General features: G+C 43.1%; 1 protein-coding gene across 3 annotated transcripts in view; it reads right to left on the bottom strand.

Annotated features, from left to right (window-relative positions):
* SEC24D (SEC24 homolog D, COPII coat complex component) overlaps positions 1 to 13,135 on the bottom strand; it is a 99,554-nt gene extending 86,419 nt beyond the window's left edge. The window contains exons 1-3 of one of the 3 annotated variants that reach the window (XM_072938317.1): positions 13,111 to 13,135; positions 8,630 to 8,788; positions 1,171 to 1,300 (exon numbers count right to left, since the gene is read on the bottom strand). In XM_072938317.1, coding sequence (XP_072794418.1) covers positions 1,171 to 1,300; positions 8,630 to 8,747 — 248 coding nt within the window. In that variant the 5' untranslated portion in view covers positions 8,748 to 8,788; positions 13,111 to 13,135. Of the gene's footprint in view, positions 1 to 1,170; positions 1,301 to 8,629; positions 8,789 to 10,948; positions 11,186 to 12,123; positions 12,329 to 13,110 lie in introns of those variants that run through there. The other 2 variants (XM_072938316.1, XM_006213918.4) reach the window with 2 other exon arrangements.
* Positions 13,136 to 13,530: the final 395 nt, after the last annotated feature.

Raw genomic sequence — 13,530 nt, 5'->3', positions numbered from 1 at the left:
ACTAGGGCCCGGGGAGGCAGGTCCCAAATACGGCTTTTGACCTTGTGCTCCCTGTTCAAACCACAGTCCCATGTAAACCAAACTACTCAGGCTCACTCATCCACTGCTCCCTGCATTAACCTTCACTCTGCATCTCAGAGCTACCATTTCAATGGCAAATGTTATCACAACAAACAAGAGCCAGGAAACATCAATCTCACAAATGCCCTGTAAGAGAATGAACTTGATGATAAGAGACATTCCAGAGGGAGTTTTCCCAATATGAGGGACTGTAGGCTCCTTGGAAGGGTACCTAAATGGCCTCACCATCAGCAGGGTCCAGAGTCCTTCAGAGGGGTTACTCCCTCCAACCCCCATCCACCCCAACTGTGCAGCCGGACAACCTGGGAAACAAAGTCTCTGGGTAATCCTTGGACAAATTCCAATGTAAACACTTGTCTACAGCTTGGCACTGGATTCTCAGCAGCAGCACCTCGCAGGACAAACAGTAACCAGCTTTCCAGCAGGGCAGGTGTGATGCGGGCTCCCTTTCCAGGGGATGGTCCTGAGGGGTCGCAGGGCTTCAGCATCTCCAGCATCTCCCACATCTCATCCCTTGGCTTCTCCAGGCCTGTCTCCAACTTTTCCCTTCTTTAACTTATAAACACAAACAAAAGATTTCTTTCCTGTGTTGTTTTTACTATCAGCTTCCTTTCAAGAGTCCCTCACTGGCATCCACATCAAATCCGCAGTCTTTACCACTAGCCCTAATCTGATTTAATTTTTTAAAAGATATTTATCACACCTACTGGCACTGAGCTCCATCCTACAAAGGATTCAACAGACCAGGTGTTTTAAAATTTCACTGGGGAACACAAGCCATAGGCATCTGAAGGAACTGGAGATTAACACAAACTCTACAATAAGATGACTACATGTAACCCAAAACTAAAATGTGTGGTATTGACACAAGTAAATTTTCATATTTTTTAAAATATGTACTAGTATTGGATTTTTTCCCTCCTAACTTTTTTAAATGTTTGGTTTCCTAGGGCAGTTTTCCAGTAGATGCTTTCGAGGATGTGGGTAGTATCAAGAGGTCAAATTTTCAATAAATAAACGTGCAAGTTTAGAAGGACATGTGAGGTAATTTTAGTAAAATATAAAAATGAGAGTTGGCATCTGTCTCACCTTTGAGGAGGATGACCTTGGGCATGAGCTCCATTCTGGCCAAACTGATGAGGTCCAGGAGGTGGATGGCCCTGAGACAACATCCCCCCGGGGGCAGCAGCCCCCATAGGCCCTGCTGGCTTCATCACACCTGCAAGGGAAGGGTATGATTTTAGAAGAGTATGAAAGTGTGAAGAGACAGAGGATGCAAAGAGACTAGGTTAAAAATACAAATTAGAATGAGGAAGAGAGGAAGAAACAGGCTGGAACAAGTTCTTCTCACTTGCTTTAATCATCACAGACTTCCCAATGCCAGGCTCTGGCATCATTATCTGACCATCACAGTGATGGGAAAGAGGAAAATAAAGAAATCATTTTAACATTAAACATAAACTAAAACAGAAAAAATAAAACTTTGCATTTGGTAGAGGTAACTTGATGGGACACACTATCACACTAACAGTACTAGAATACACAATGAAAAGTACCAGTTGGATATCAGAATATAAATCTGGGGAAGAAAACAGGATGAGTCATCATAGAGCATCCTAACTCTAACCATGGGGGAAAAAAAAAACCTCTGAAAATGCATTTGAGTTACAGCATGATGAAAGCAAACGGATAGTAGCATCTGTTTCTCCAACAAATCCAGAGCACAGCTTCAGAGTTAGTAATTGTTCCAGGATTCCAAAGAGTTGGGTGATAAACAACTCAAGTCATCACATTCACTCATGCAGAATACGGGATCACATACGATTAAGAGATGCTCCTGGCAGAAACCGTGTTTTAATTTATAAGTAGTTCTTCTCCAATTGAGATCTTTAAGTTTTTCGTTAGAACTATTCTCAGACATTTTTCTCTTTTCTTCCAGACGAATTGTGGCATGCGGGGAAAATTACTGAGCTTGGGTTAGAGCGGTTCAATGCCCCAACTGGCCACTCACCAGTGGATGCATGGTGCTGGACAAGAAGTTCATCTTTGGGGATCTCAGTTTCCCCTCACTACATAAGGAAAGGCTTAGACTAGACTACTTGCAACAGCCCTTTCAGCCTTTTCGAAGAAAAAAAAGACAAGAAAAGAAAAAGTACATTTCTTCTACTTGCTCTTTTCTATTTCCATCCTGCTTGTCTTTGCTCCAGGCCATTCAGTTTACTTTTGACTCTACCCTCCTCTCTGATGCCTTCATCAGTGACCTCCTGGCTGCCCTCTGTGTACGCCTCTATTTGACCTCATGACAGTATTTCATACTCAACATCTCTTTTCTCCTTTTATCTTCCTCAAGAAAGTTTGTTCCCTTGGACAGCAAGGGAAGTGACTGGACGACCTTGCAGTCGCCCAGGAAGAGTTTCTTATATTGTCGTCATAATACTCTGGAGAGCATGCTTTCAGATGCTTGGGTAATCTCGGATGAAATATAACCAGTGAAGAGGCAGCATTCATAAATAATATTATTGAAACTTTCACAAAGGTTTCTTAACACAGGATTCCTCAAGCTTAAGAAAAATGTCGTAACGACTTTACAGTCGCGCTTCTTTTAGCCATTTCCCATATACCAAGAACAAAAACAAATATGATTCTTATTTTTATATAGAGTTTAAACCCCAAACCCAGCTAAGTTAGAAAAACATGAGACTTGCAGTCACACAGACTGGAGTTTGAATTCCTCCCCTACCATTTAACACCTGTGACCCTGACAAGATTCTCTGATCTTTTGAAACCTAGACTTTTAACACTGTTCCCTGGTAATAATTTCCCCTGCCTCTGAGGACTGTTTTTTTTTTTTTTAAAAACATCTTTATTGTGGTCTAATTCCTATACAGTAAACTACACATATTTCAGATGTATGATTTGATGAATTTTGATAGATGTATACACCTATGAAACCACCCTCACAATCAAGATAGATATCTGAGGACTGTTTTGAGAATTAGATGAGGCAATGGTACAAGAGCATCCAGAACAATGCCTGACAGATAAACTTAATGGTCAAAAAACTTTAGTCCCCTCTTCCCTGGCCATATCCCTTGCTCTCCTTTTTTTCAAGGAATTATATTCTCACAGGACTTATACACCACAATGATAGGCACACTTGTATCTTCATTCTTAAAGCATTATTTTGGACGATAGTAGAAAACCTACAACACTAGCCCTAAAGCAGTAAATACATACACTACAAGAAACCAAAGATACTCTCATTTTTTAAATAAGAAGGTAAAGAGCAATTTCATCAGCAACCCTCATATGTACATCCAGAGAATCAAAAAGCAGTTTTCGGAGTTACTCATGTTCTGATATTTTCATGTGAATGTGAGACGCACGTTTTAATAAACTTGTTTCTAAAAACAAAAACAAAACTCAATTCTTATATTCTTATATACTCAAGCAGAACTGTCACACACCAATCTTAGTAAGGGTTCTCTCCCTTTTATTTTTGGAAATCAACTCTATAGCAATGATTCAAACCCATTCTTGTTCAACATACATCCACTGTGCCTTTGAGGCACGAAGAGCTCTTGTGGAAGAGACAACTGTGTAATCAAACATTACAGCGCCCTGGGCTGAGCGTTATAACAGGCAGGACTACCTAATGCTTCCTGGGGAATCAAGAAAAGTTCAGAGAGGAAGGGCTGCTTGAGCTGAATCTTGGAGGACAGGCATGAGTTGCATTAGTAGAGAGACAGGATAGGGGATTCCAGGCAGAAGCTTGACAAAGACCTGAGAGAATATGGAGTGACGGGGGACTGCAAAGGGTTCAGCGTCGATGGCTGGCGGGGAAAGTGGCCGGAGCAGAGGCTGCCCAGGTTGGTTGGGATCAGACTGAAAAGTCCTGGGTGCCTTTTGGACTCCTCACTCATGGCAAAGGGAAGTCAGTATCATTGTTATCTGCAAAGTCATAGTTTTCGCCTGGCCACATAACTGGCATTTTCAAAAGTGATCAGAGATAAAGAGAAATCAGGATTTTTACAGAGCAGTGTGAGAATCTTAATAGGAAAGGAAAACCATATCATGATTAAGATCTAACTATGCTTATGCCAAAAGAAAAATACCTAAATCATAAACTGGCCTTTAATACAGTGGCAGATTTTATAGACTAGCTCACTCAATGCCAATTCCAATTCCCTTCTGGCTTGCCTTTTTGTACTGCCCTGACCTGGAAAGATGGAATCTCCACTCCCAGACTCCCTGAGAAACCGGGCTGCCATGTGCTCTGACTTCAGCAAAGCAACACACCTTTGGGAGACCCTGGCCAGGGGCACAGACGGTGATTCTGGGGTAGAAAGGCAGTGGCTGCTGACGGAATAGTCCTGTGTGGGGTGTGCACTCTGTGGACCGCAGGGTCCCAAGCCTAGCTCTCTGGCTCTCTAACATTCTCTCAGCTTCCAGATACCGTTTTACAAATCCCTTCCCGCTATGGGTTTCTGCTATCAGCGAAAGAACCCTGACCAAAGCAACACCACAGAAAAGCATATCTTGGATTTAGCCCTGGATCTGACAAACTAAAACCAAAATTAAAATCATTTGTGAAAAAAAAAAGTTTAAAATAAACACAGTCCCTATTATATGGGCAGAACCATAAGGACGACCGTTCCTGAGACACTGTGCCTGGTGCTGCACCTACAGAAGCCTCACCAGCGCCTCAGCCCCCACCCCTTGTTCCAGAACATCAACAGTCCTTGCCTCTCAGCTTTCAGACCAGTGGTCCTCAACCAAGGGTGATGCAGCCCCTGAAGGGACATCTGGCAGGTCGAGGACTTCTGAGTGCCATGACTTGGGGTCGGGGGTCAGGGCAGGAGAGGGAGCACTGGTATCTAATAATGGGTAGAGGCCAAGAACGCTGCTCAACACCCACAGGGCACAGCACAGGGTCCCACGACAAAGAAAGAGCCAGCCCCAAACGTCAACAGTGCTAAGGATAAGAATCCCTGCTCCAGAAAGCAGCGTGCCCACTATGATTCCTTCTCCACGCTTTCTAATGTGGCGTGGAACTCAAAAACATACACGGGCTTGTGACCCTTCCCAGTTTACGATGCTTCGGGGGCACCCTACTACCCGTAGAATACAGCCTAAATAAAATCTGAAGCTGCCTCACTTTCCACTCTGGGGGGGCACCCCTCTGCTCACACTCTACACCTCACCCACACTGAACCTCTTGCAGGTCCTCAGAAGTGCCACCTCCCAGCCCCAGCAAGCCGCCTCCCTGGCCAGCTCTCACTCATCTTTCAGGTCCTTCCTTCCAGGAAGATTCACTCCACCTGGAGGTCTTGGTTAGGCACCCCTGCCACATGCTTCCACCCCACCCTCCACTTTCTTAAGATGGTGCTTCCCCTGCACGGTCGTTGTCAGTTTACTTAATGTGCGTCCTACCAGACATGTACATACGTCATGGTATTCACTGTTGTAGCGCCACAAGCATTTTGCTCACTCAGTAGATCTGTTAAACATGTTAGTACATGGCACTAACGGCAATACGGTATATAAGAAATACAAGCATGACTTAGCACGGGCCAGATCTAGGGTAGAATAGTTACTTCCAGGAACCACAACTAGGTTGCTTGTGTCTGTCACAAAAAAACCGACAAAAGGGTCACCAAAAGGTGAGAAAAGAAGGCACATGATGACTGAAGAGTAAGAGATCTAAGGTTATTCAACACAGAGAAAGAGAGTCTGGGGTAATTTAGCAACAGCCTTAAATAATTAAACAGAAACATCACAATTTACAGGAAGGTGTATTTAGAGAGTCTGATAGCCTGGTATCCATCTGAGAATTGAATAAGGAGAAAGAGGTTTCAATTAAAGCATAAAGGACTGAACCCAATGAAGACAGTATTTTAATACTGGTAAACACCTGTGTGTTTTGCTGATGAATGCAGCAGCTGGTCACTCACTCAGTCATTGAATGAGGGCCTTCTCCGCTCAGGAACATCTATTACATACAGTGTGGTAAAAGGGAGAGAGGCTGCACGGGTGTTAGAGAAGACCGAAGAAGAGGATTTATAAATAAGGTGGAGGAAGAATAGTGGTCCGAAATCCCTGCAAGCACCACACGTGAACTGAGTGAAGGAGGAGCGTGAGGGTACACATAGAGGCACGAATTGGCTTTCTGGTGGCACCAGGAAGGTCTGAAGCAAAAGAAAGTCAGAATGAGATATGTATGCCATAAAAGTCCCTCCAGCTCAGGACCAGATGGTTTGGAGAAAGGCAGCACTGGAGAGGGACAATGGTTAAGAGACCATGTTAGTCATCCAGGTGAGAGGTGGATGGCTTGACCAAGAAGAGTGACAAGAGGATAGAAAGAAGGAAGCAGGTGGGAAAGATATTTACAATTACCCCAAAGGATTCAGATTGGAGAAGGTAAAAGAGAGAGATTTTTTTAAACAGTGAAACTTTCTTATTTGGGTAGTTGAGTGAATGATGACTGCTGGGTGAGACACAGAATGCCAGAAAAAAATAGGTTTTATGAAAAAAATAATGAATTATTTTGGACATGATGAGTTTTATGTACCTATTTAAACAGGCAGGCAATTGAAGGCTTAGATCTGGAGTGTTGGAGGGACTGGAGAAATAGACCTGAGAGACTAGCACTTCACATGGAATGACATGGTTAAGGAAAAAATCTAGGGCATGAGAGGAAAAGAGGGGTGAAGATAAAACAAAGAAGGAGAAACAGTACTGCTTAAGGGTCGTGTGGAGGAGCGGGGACTCCTCAGAAGGAGGTGTCCAGAGAGCCATCAAGAAAAATAACAAAAGGATAGTATCATTGAAACCAAAGGAGAAGAGAGTTTTATACAAACAAAAGCAGCAAACAGTGTCAAATTCAAAAGCGGACAGGACAGTTTCTACTGCATCTGGTATTAGGAGACCACCAGTGACTCCCGTGGGAGACAGGGAAGGGGAAATGGGGCCCAAGTTAGGGATTGAAGACCACCCTGGGCCATGGAGAGACTGAGGCAAAGATGAAGAGTGAGTGAGTGGAGTGAGTACTTGTTTAGGAAGATGGCTATGATGAGAGGAAGTCAAGATGAGTAATACTGAGTGCTATACTTGGGTGTGTATTGGAGTTTATTTGTTTTCTTGAGGGACCTGGGTATGAATCCTAGCTACATCACCAGCTCTGTGACCTTGAATAAGTCGCAATGTGCCAGACATTTGGTTTTCTTAGATGCAGAATGGGACTAATAATCTACTGCAAAGCATTGCTCAAGGATTAAAGAAGATAATAACATGTAAATCTTTTAGGACCTTTTTGATACATGGTAAGCACTCAAAAAAAGAGTAATGTACAGTTATCGTTACACACAAATGCAGAGGGGGAATGAACCACCAGACAGAAAGAAACTGGAGAAAGAGGGGTTAAATGGTTCCTACAGGATCCGGAACTATAAATGTTATGGGGATGACTGGTCCTGAACAAGAGGAGGATGCCGCAGCATCTGGAGGTCTTTGAAAATTATGGGCAGACTAAGTCATAAGCGTGGCATCCCACAGGAAATTTACAATCTTAGAGCATCTTCTGCAGCAAACTGTGTGGCTGCTACCACCAAGCCTCCCTAGAGGGCCTTCCTAACCCCTCGCTGACCCTGCACTCCAAACATGCTGCCCAGTGCAGCCTGGATGCCACATATCTGAGCCAGTCCTGGGGAACCCCAAGAGGCACTCACTGATTTATATATAGCCCATTTCCACTGAGGATTTGAGTTGGATTCCAGAAGTTCCAAGAACTGTCTTACACAAACATTTTTAGGGAATTTGGGATCATCAGTACTGAAACAAGCTATGACTAGCCTCACCTCTGACCCTGAAACTTGGTCCCTCAGAGCAGGCCTTTGATAATGGGAGGTGACCTTACTATGTCAACTGCCATCAGAGCAACAGTAGTCCCACCCATCACTCCTTCTCCTACCTCTGCCTCAAAAGCCAAGATTCCGTGCTGGGTACCATAGTTTAAAGTAACCAGTATTATTCAATAATGATTTCAAGACAAGGCTATGTTTTTTCTTGTTATAATTATCATTGAATAATCTTTAGTGTAGAAATCTAATGATATTTTTCCAATATCAAAATTGATTTTATGATATGATTGCCAAAACCACTTTGGTGTGTGTACATATATATATACACAAAAATTTAATATCCATATATTTAGTATGTAGTGTGTATATATATATATATAAAATTTGTTTTTTTATTGAGGGCTTACAACAACCTCATGCCACTGATTAATAGCAATAGAAACTCCAACAGTAAAAACAAAACACCAGAAAGTCTCTTTATTTTAATCTATATTTAAAAAACAAATGTGTTGTATTTCATGCCATAACCAAACTGATGAGGTAGACTTTTCCAAACAATCCTATTACCTCAGAACATTACATTGCATATAATGACCATTCAGCTCTCCCAAAGAAGCTCTTTCAGAACATCTTATGTCTCTGAGCTTGAGATTCAATAATCACATTCAAGTCAAAATAATGCACCTTACCTGGTGGAGAACCTGTGTGAGATGGGTCCCCATAGTGCCCGTAATTTGGTGGAGAAAGGCCTATTCCAGGCTGGGACTGAGAATAGGGAGGTGTAGCCACATAACCTTGTTGACTCATTATGGAAATATCATTCCAAGGAATAGTTCTATCAAAGAACCCTGCAAAAGAAGAAAAAAATGTCAACAAGAAGGTTTGAGTCACTTAATGCTATTAAAACTACAAACACTGTTAATAAATGTGCATGATGGTTTGAGGAAAGGTACAACTATCAGGTGCATGAGACAGCTTCATATCATACAACACACAGTATCATTATCTGCTAAAAAGGCTCTAACCATAGCTCTGTGGAACTCAGTAACTCACTTCTACAGTCCTAGGCAAATTCCCAGGCACGAAAACATGAATAGCAGCTGCCAATTATTTTTTCACTCACAGATTTTTTCATTCACAGTCTCTCATAAGTGCATCTACTATTTTGGTGTCTTTGGTTCCCCCAGCCCTGTTTAAGCACAGATAATCACAATAATCACACGTCATTCAACTGATTGACCAGCAGAACTGCCGTTAGTCTGCAATCAGATGTTTTGACTTGTGTCATTTTAGTGCTACCCTGATTAGTAATTTTAACCAGGCAGTTAGGATAAAGAGAAATCAATAGTCCAACAAATACAGCAGAAGATAAGCTGATAATGGACTGATTTTATGAGTCATATATTGATGACAACTATATATTGCCTACAACTATTTGAGAGTTGTCAGTGGTTTCTCAGTCAAAGATGAGACTTCCCTTTCTGATTTAAATATCTTACCTCTAAGAAATATATATGCATATATATTTAAGGAACTAAGGGAAAAAGTCAATTTCATGTGTCTAGGCACACACACACACAACTCAAAAATACAACAGATTCATCTTGATTCTATTCAGAACCTAAACATCAATTTAAGTTCTCCATTTTTTCCAGGTTTCATAAATAAGAAATATTTCATAGAAATATTCTCAAAAATTTTTATAACAGAAAAAGCTCTGAATCCTGGCAAGAGAAATGGGTTTTCACTACTAATCTGCCAATACTTAGCTGTGTGGCATGAAATAAGCTGGTGAACCTCTCTGGGCCTCAGTTCCCTCTTACAAAATGAAGCCTCTGAAAGCCTTTCCAGATATAGAACAACGAGTCTGCAATTTCTCTCCAGTTTTTTCACCCAGCATAGGAATATTCTTCCTTTTGTTATTTTATGATATTACTTTTAAGGTAAAAGTTCAGTGAAACCTGCTAAGATTTGAAATAGATCTATATTCAGGAAAGTACATGCCATCATTTGGTTTCATTTTCATATAAACTATGCTTCCAAAACTAAAGCAGCGAAGTACAAATCTTAAAAGATCACTTTCTTCCTGGAAGCAGAGCTCTAAAGAGAGGAGAAATAGGCCTGCCGGTCCACATTGTTACTGACAACACATTTTCCCTCCTCCCACTTAGCAGAAAGAGACGTGGCAGCCTGAGCTTTGGTCAAGCTCATCCAACCAAGCACACTTAGAAAGTCAGCAGGAACACACCTACGTAGCTGCCTGTTGCTGGGTGACAGAAAGGAAAGGTAGGGATGTTCACTCGAAAGCACAGGAAGCAGTCGGGTCCCTCTTAACTGGTCCTGGCAGGAATCTGCTTCCTCATGCAACCCAGTGTGCCACGTCAAACTTCCTCACACGGAGCACCAAGTTATAGAAACCTGACTCAGCTTCAAGTGGCAACATGGCAGAAAGCCATCTGGCACGAGCAGGCCTAAGATCAAAATCTGGGGAGCTTCAATCCCTGAACAACCCCCAGTCCACTATCACTCAACCATTCCAGCCACGGTGCACTTCTCACCCACGATCAAGTTCGGATTTGGACAAATCAGTTTCACTATCAGGCTGTCCTGAAGCTTCAATATACAGTTGCCATCATTACTATGAGTATTTACAACATTCCCTTCCTCCAAGGAAGAGGAAATTAAGTTAATACGGAGACAAGAAAACCGCTGGCCTGTTATTAGAATACTGTGGCTACTGAGGACCAACCAGGGAGCTCCAGTATCCCTAGACACAAAGATGGGGCGAGGGCGGGTAAAAAATGCCCACGCCCACCCACCCCACCCCCATTATTGAACTGCACCAAAGGGCTAAAGGAGCAAAGGAGGGGGTCGCCTCCGCTGCCCTGCCACAGGTTAGCATCCAACCTCACGCCACCCGCCACCCCAGGCCGGGCACCGCACCCAACTCCAGCTGTGCCTGGGGAGGGGGTCCCGCCTGAGCTCAACTAGGCTGGGCAAGGCATTACCTGGTCGACTCCCACTCGCCGCCGGGCTTCAGAGAGCCCGCGCTCTGCTCCCAGTGCCGGTTGCTCCCGTGACCCAGCTCCCGCAGCGGCCGCTGCTCCCGCGTCTTTCCTGCAGCGGGTGTCCCCACAGGCTGTTCTCGCTCGCCGAGTTACAGCTGGCCTGGGAACTGCCACGTCAAACACTCTCCCGGCTGCGCGCCCCCGGGGCCCCGGCTCCGACCAGCGGCCGCGCTCCCGCCGGCGCACGCGCACAGACGCAGACAGGGCGGGGGCGGGGCCTGCGGCGGGGCCGGCCATCCAGCGCCGGCCGCCTATTGGCCGCCCGTCCTCCCGTTTTTCTCTTTTCTCCCTTTCCTGTCCGTGTTGTTTGTTCGTTTCCGCCCAACAAGTTAAAGATTTTAACGCTGTTGCTAAATCAGAGCAGCATTTTCACTGTGGAGCCCCACAGGAAGGAGAGAGTTCTTATTGAGGGTTCATTCATTCTTTCATTCAACAGGTGGCAAGTTCAGCTATTCATTCATTACATATTACTTAAGTAACTAGGCTACTTCAGATACTGCACCGCCAATATAGGAGGGTATACGCTTCCGGATCTCGAAGAGATTTCAGTCTAAGCGCGAATCTGGCACGTGTACACGGACAATATGATGACGCACTCGTGCGATGCACTACAGAGGAAGGAACGCCCACGGCAGCCGACTACGCGGCACAAAAAAGGAGGAAAAGATGCCCCAGCTGAAAAGTATGGGAAAAGGTGTCTTCAGGGAAACTGGGATTGCCAGAATTCTGTGTATTCCTTCAATGAAGGTCTACATATTCATTGTGAAATAGGATGGCTGATCCCACCCCAAAATAGGGATTGCTACGTGCACTAGCTCACTGTGCTGTGAGAAACAGCTGAGAAAAACGGCAACCTATGTAAGGCCTGGAACTTGACCTCTCTATCTAGCCTTAAAAATCAGGACCATCTGGCTACTTTCTCACAACCTCCCACTGCTACATAGAAAAGCCTTCAGTCAACCTGAGGTTTCGTATAGCTACCACTTCGCTCAAACTTAGGAAAGTAAAACCGAATCAGTGTTTTGTTTTCAAAATATACTTTCTTCTGGGCTACAAGAAGGTAAAAGCTACTTGACAAATTCCTTTACTGATGAAATGCATGAGTAAAAACTTACATGGGAATGATGCTTCTGCTGAAATGCTCCATGGGTTTTGCAGGCATTTTATGTTGTTCCAGCCCACTGAAGACTAATGGTCCCTTTCCCCATTTTCCTTTTAGAGGATGTTAAGCTGTGATGTCCTGCCTACGTCCAGCTTTGATACTGGTCAGTTTTGAAAATCCACAATAAAAATTTTGTTTTAAATTTGTTTCTATATTCTAAATATGATGGAAATGTTTGATGGTATTTAAGAAGCTTTGGCCTATGTTGAAGCAGTACAACTTGTAAAAGCAATTAAAAAAAAAAGTCTTTGTATCATAGCTATGTCACAGTGTAGGAGAGAGTAGAGTCACTTGGAAATAGGAACACCATATGATGACTTGGTTGGCTTGTGGCCCCTGTAAGACCACTAAATTTGAATTTGTACATTTGTTCTCTCCCTTGCTCGGTAGCATCAGAACAAACAACTAGTGGTTTCAGTTCTAAGACAGTCTGCAATGCCTAAATGCTTAAAGCTGGAAGGGATTTTACAGAGACGGATATTCAGTTTAGCATTCAGTGAGGACTAAATTCAACTCAGTCATTTTATGGATTAATAAACTGAGGTTCAGGAAATGAAAATGACTTACTAATCTTAGAGTCAGTTGGAAGTCATGCCTTCTGATTATAATTCTAAAGTTCTTTTCACCTCGTATTTTTTTCTTTCTGATTTGCTATTCTCTATTAATTGGTTCTGTCTTTTTCTCGTTACTGCTTTATATTCAAGCTTTCAAATAACTAAAATATTAATTGACCACACATTTCCACCAGTGATTGGAGTTACTAATCACAAATTTCTTTTTCTTTTGACTTAGACTTCTGGTTTCAGTCCTGCTTCCCTTCTCATGGCCCCAAGTGCCCATCCCTTAGGTGATTAACTTCTTATCTTATTCCTATGGTTGAGTCATTGGCCTTCACCAGACCTGAGGGTCAGCCTGGATTCACAGCCTTCCTGCATCTTACCTGAGCTGTTTCCACCTGAGATCAGCCTCTGAGGTTCCATATGTAGTTAATTTGATCACCCTGGTAACTAATTGAGAAAAAGTGAGGTCACGTGGAATGTCTAGGTGCTAGGGTTCTGTGTTCTAACTTTAAAAGGAAAAGAAAGAAGAGAGTCAACTCTGCAAATGACTACATAGAAAGAGAAGGAATTTCCTGGCAATATTCAGGGTTCTGTCTAATAGGTGGCCTTTGTAACGTCAGAACTATGATGCTCTAAGCATTTACATAACTTAAGAAGTTTGGAGATTTCTGATTCCAAAACTACAGTTTGAAGAAGCTTTATATTTAAAAAACTGAAATGGCCAAGACCTGGACTATGTTAAATACTGGAATCACAATAAATTAGGTCAAGTTAAAGGGGGCTAGGAGAAAAGGTACATG

The sequence above is a fragment of the Vicugna pacos genome, chromosome 2, assembly GCF_048564905.1.
Source record: "Vicugna pacos chromosome 2, VicPac4, whole genome shotgun sequence".
In the NCBI taxonomy this organism is placed as follows: domain Eukaryota; kingdom Metazoa; phylum Chordata; class Mammalia; order Artiodactyla; family Camelidae; genus Vicugna; species Vicugna pacos.
The sequence above is the reverse complement of the archived record's forward strand: the minus strand, read 5'-3'. Positions and strand labels throughout refer to the sequence as shown.